The 4376-nt window shown below is 22.9% G+C and overlaps 1 protein-coding gene across 1 annotated transcript; it reads right to left on the bottom strand.

The window, feature by feature from the left end:
* Window positions 1–803: 803 nt before the first annotated feature.
* Window positions 804–1788, bottom strand: LOC145184481 (uncharacterized). The gene has a single exon (XM_080060169.2). It carries the CDS (start codon window positions 1700–1702, stop codon window positions 1208–1210), a length of 495 nt encoding a protein of 164 aa, XP_079916295.2. The 5' UTR covers window positions 1703–1788; the 3' UTR covers window positions 804–1207.
* Between the last annotated feature and the right edge of the window lie 2588 nt (window positions 1789–4376).

Raw genomic sequence — 4376 nt, 5'->3', positions numbered from 1 at the left:
GTTATATTATTATCAACAAACTTTGTAAATGTATAAAATTAAATAACTCTTATTAAAAAATATTGGAATTTAGTATCCACAATAAGTACAATTAATAAAATGAAAGATTTGAATTGAAGTTTAAAAAATGATATCGAAGAAATAAACTATTTTTAATTGATCATCCTGTTTTTAATTATCTTGTTTAGTAAATGAGTTGACAATATATAAAGCTATTTTTGCTGAATTGAATATGTTATTTATTTCTTACATCAATGTTTGTGGAGTATAGTCGTATTTTAACACAGCATAAAATGAAATAATTTTCTGCGAAATTATTTTTCGATAATGTTTTTTATGATTATCTTAAATTTGTCTAAAATTGAGCTTGTTTTTTTAAACATGAGATTTATGTTGATCTTTTGGCTAATTTTTTGAATTAAGATTTTTAAAAACGTTTTTATTGCAATAAATGTTGCAAAACTTCGCAAAGCAAAACGAAAATTGTGTTTGTATTTTCAAAGTTGTCTTCTATTATTGAAAGCATTCCTCTTAAAGTGTCTTCTATCACTTGAGAGTATTGATCTGAAAGTGTCTTTGGAATAAGAAAAAAAAATTATTTCAATCTCTAAAGAAAATAAAATGCAAGGAAAAGCACAAAAGAAAAATGTTTCATTCTGAAACTTTGAAACTTCAAAAAAATTGCTTCTCAAAAAAATTGTTGGCAAACAAAAAGAGCACAATGAAACTGTAATGTTTACTAACATATTTTTACATATATTTTTTTATATACTTTTACATATATCCTATATTTTTATTAAATAATATACAAAAACGAATTAATATATTATAAGATTATATTTGCAGCTGATATTTCAAAATTTAATATAAACATTTTTACAATTTTACAAACTGATTTCTTTTTTGTTAAAATAAAATGTTAAATAATCTATACTTATGTTCAATTCAAAACATTCTTCATTTCTTGTATATTATAACATTTGAGAGTCTATACAAACAGTTATTCATACTCTAACCACTTAAAAAACGTCATTTATGTATACATAGTAGATTTTTTTTATAATACATTTACTTTTGCTCATGTTTTTCCAGTCACTTATTAGGTTTTAAGTAGAACATTGTATGAACAAAAAATAAACCAAATTTAATTTAATAATGCCCTAAATAGATCATTAAAAAGATATTTGTAGAATAACTCATAGTATAACTACAAGCTAGTTTCGATATCTATACTTGAATAATGATGGTTATTATAATCACTTTCATTATTTACTACATTTTCCAATTCATTATTGTTATTGGTGTCTCTAATCTGTGATGAATTGTCAATATCAATTATGAAATTATCTTCTACTTGTTTTAGACAATGCATTATACTTTCAAGTGCTGGCTTTTGCTTCAAAATCTCATATAAAAGTTTTACTTTAACGCTAAGTTGACTTATGATTAAATCTTTTTTCATGACATCTTTTGTTTTATGCAACAATTTTGTAACTTCTTGTTCAAGAATGGATATTTTTTCATCCTTTTCATCATTGAGTTTTTTTTGCTCGTATAATTGTTGTTCTTGATGCTGCTTTGATGCAATTATAGAGTTGAGTTTTACATTTTCTCTTTCAAGTAACAGATTTCGCTCATGCAAAGCTTTTAGATGTATATTTGCCTCTTTAATAGCAACTGCAGGAAACACATATTCATTCATGTCTTTTTTTCTACTAAAATATTATTTTATTTAAACATCAATATCTAAAATAAAAACACAATACTAGCTAAAGTATTTACTATACATGAACCCATTACAAAAAGATCATAAGAAAAAGCTTTTATAATGAATGCTATATGTGAACCCATTACAAAAAAATCATAAGAAAAAGCTTTTCACATGAATGCTCGTGTTAAAGCAGTTTTGATTTCAATAAATGGGACTAACTGATGAAAATTTCTTGAATAAAACAAACTTTGATTTAATCATATATAACATTAATTAAGATTGAATCTATTCTTATGGTTGTTAGCACAGCAATAAATTATCTTATTTTTAAATATTTCAAACAAACTTAACAAAGTTTATTTGAAAAAAAAATCCATTAATGGCTTTAATTTTAGTTCTCAGCATTTTATAAAAAATTGAAAAACTGACTGTCTGATTATTTTAGTGATATAATGCAATAACTTATTATAACCTTTCTGGATATAATAAGTTATTGCAGTTCGTAATATAAATAACAGCAACACTTGTATTAGTGGTAAGAACAAATGTATGCATGTGTGTGTGAGTTTAAATATAAATACATAAATATATATATATATATATATATATATATATATATATATATATATATATATATATATATATATATATACATACATACATATATATATATATATATATATATATATATATATATATATATATATATATATATATATATATATATATATATATATATATATATATATATATATATATATATATATATATATATATATACGAGCCTTGAATATACACACACATAATATACACACAATAGATGGAACATGGATTTTTACAAATTATTTAACTATTTGCGATTGCAAATGCAGATATCCATGTTTGATATACAATGTTCTTGAAAATACGCATGCGTTATCATTTTGAATCTTAATAGAAAACAAACTAAAAAACACAAAAAAAACCAAGAGTATATATAGTCTTTTAATAATTTCCTTCTATTTTCTTTAGACAAAGTTTATGTTTGGAAAAAAAAATGCTTTAGGACAGCAATCATAGTAACGATACTTTAATTAAAGCTTTTATTTGCTCATGAAATAATGTAAAAGTTTAATTTTATCTAATTAAGAAAACCATCATTATTGTATAGTTATAGAAAAATAAAAACCGCATGATTTATTATGGCCAAGTTGGTTAAAGGGAACATTGACTAATTCTTGATAAGAACTCCTTAATATACACCTAAGCCTATTAATTCTTGGTTTTTTAAGACGGGCGACGGTAAAAGGGAATGTTTAACGAGAAGTTATTGATGTTATAAATCAGAATACTTTTAAAAGCTCAATATTAGCTGTTAAGATTTGTAACAATTTTTTTTATAACATATATATATATATATATATATATATATATATATATATATATATATATGTTATTATTATATATAATATATATATAATATATATATAATATGTTATTATTATTATTATTATTATTATTATTATTATTATTATTATTATTATTATTATTATTATTATTATTGTTGTTATTATTGTTATTATTGTTATTATTATTGTTATTATTGTTATTATTGTTATTATTATTATAATTATTATTATTATTATTATTTTTATTATTATTATTATTATTAGTAGTAGTAGTAGTAGTAATAGTAGTAGTATAGTAGTAGTAGTAGTAGTAGTAGTAGTAGTAGTAGTAGTAGTAGTAGTAGTAGTGGTAGTGGTAGTGGTAGTGGTAGTGGTAGTGGTAGTGGTAGTGGTAGTAGTAGTAGTGGTAGTGGGAGTGGTAGTGGTAGTGGTAGTGGTAGTGGGAATGGTAGTGGTAGTGGTAGTAGTAGTAGTATCATTATTAAATAAACTTTAAAACATTTACTTTTGATATCCCAAACTATCTGGTTTAACAAAATTGAATAGACACTCAATAAACCAAAATTTTTATTGAATAGTTTATCTTATGAAGATACCTCTGAGAGGTACCTTGGTGTGCTAAATTTATTATTTAAAGCATAAGTCTTGGTAAATATATCATTTTATTAAAGCTTAATTCACTTCATACTTTTTATCATGGTGTCTATTCAATTCGGCCATGTCTGTGTTGATTCCAAAATAGTATTACCATTATTATTATTATTAAGATTCGTTATCGAAAATACAACTTTCGACAATTTTTTATAAAGACGGTCAAAATAATTTTTTTTGATTTTTATCAAAATTCAAAATAATTTTTCAATTTTGAATTTTGATAAAAATCCTTTCGAAAAATCATTGAACAGATTATTTAACTTCAAGTAGCAAAAATATTAAAAGACAATAAAATGAATAGAAAAAAATTGTTAAAAAAGGGGATAGTTGAATATCATGTGCGGCGGTGTCCCATTATCATACGCCATAATCCTTTACTGTGTAAAGTCACCCTGTAAGTATAAAGCCATCCCATTCTACTGTTTATTAATTGTTATTTCCTTGTCTTTGTGTTTATCGATTGTTGATGTGTTACTGACATGTTTCTTACGTTTATCAATGCAATTAAATGGTAGAATATATAACATATAAATTCTGACAAATTGTCATAAAACTTAAAATTGCTAAACTATCATAATAATTTATCATTGTCTGTAATACAAACAACAAAATTATGATTTTAA

The sequence above is a fragment of the Hydra viridissima genome, unplaced genomic scaffold (assembly GCF_058129835.1).
Source record: "Hydra viridissima isolate aposymbiotic clone 2 unplaced genomic scaffold, HvirCarnegie_v1 scaffold_7, whole genome shotgun sequence".
NCBI lineage: Eukaryota > Metazoa > Cnidaria > Hydrozoa > Anthoathecata > Hydridae > Hydra > Hydra viridissima.
Note: the sequence above shows the minus strand (reverse complement) of the source record. Positions and strands in the feature narration are given on the sequence as shown.

Coding starts and splice junctions, on each gene's coding strand:
- LOC145184481 (XM_080060169.2), bottom strand. CDS start 1,702: ATGAATGAATATGTGTTTCCTGCAGTTGCTATTAAAGAGGCAAATATA.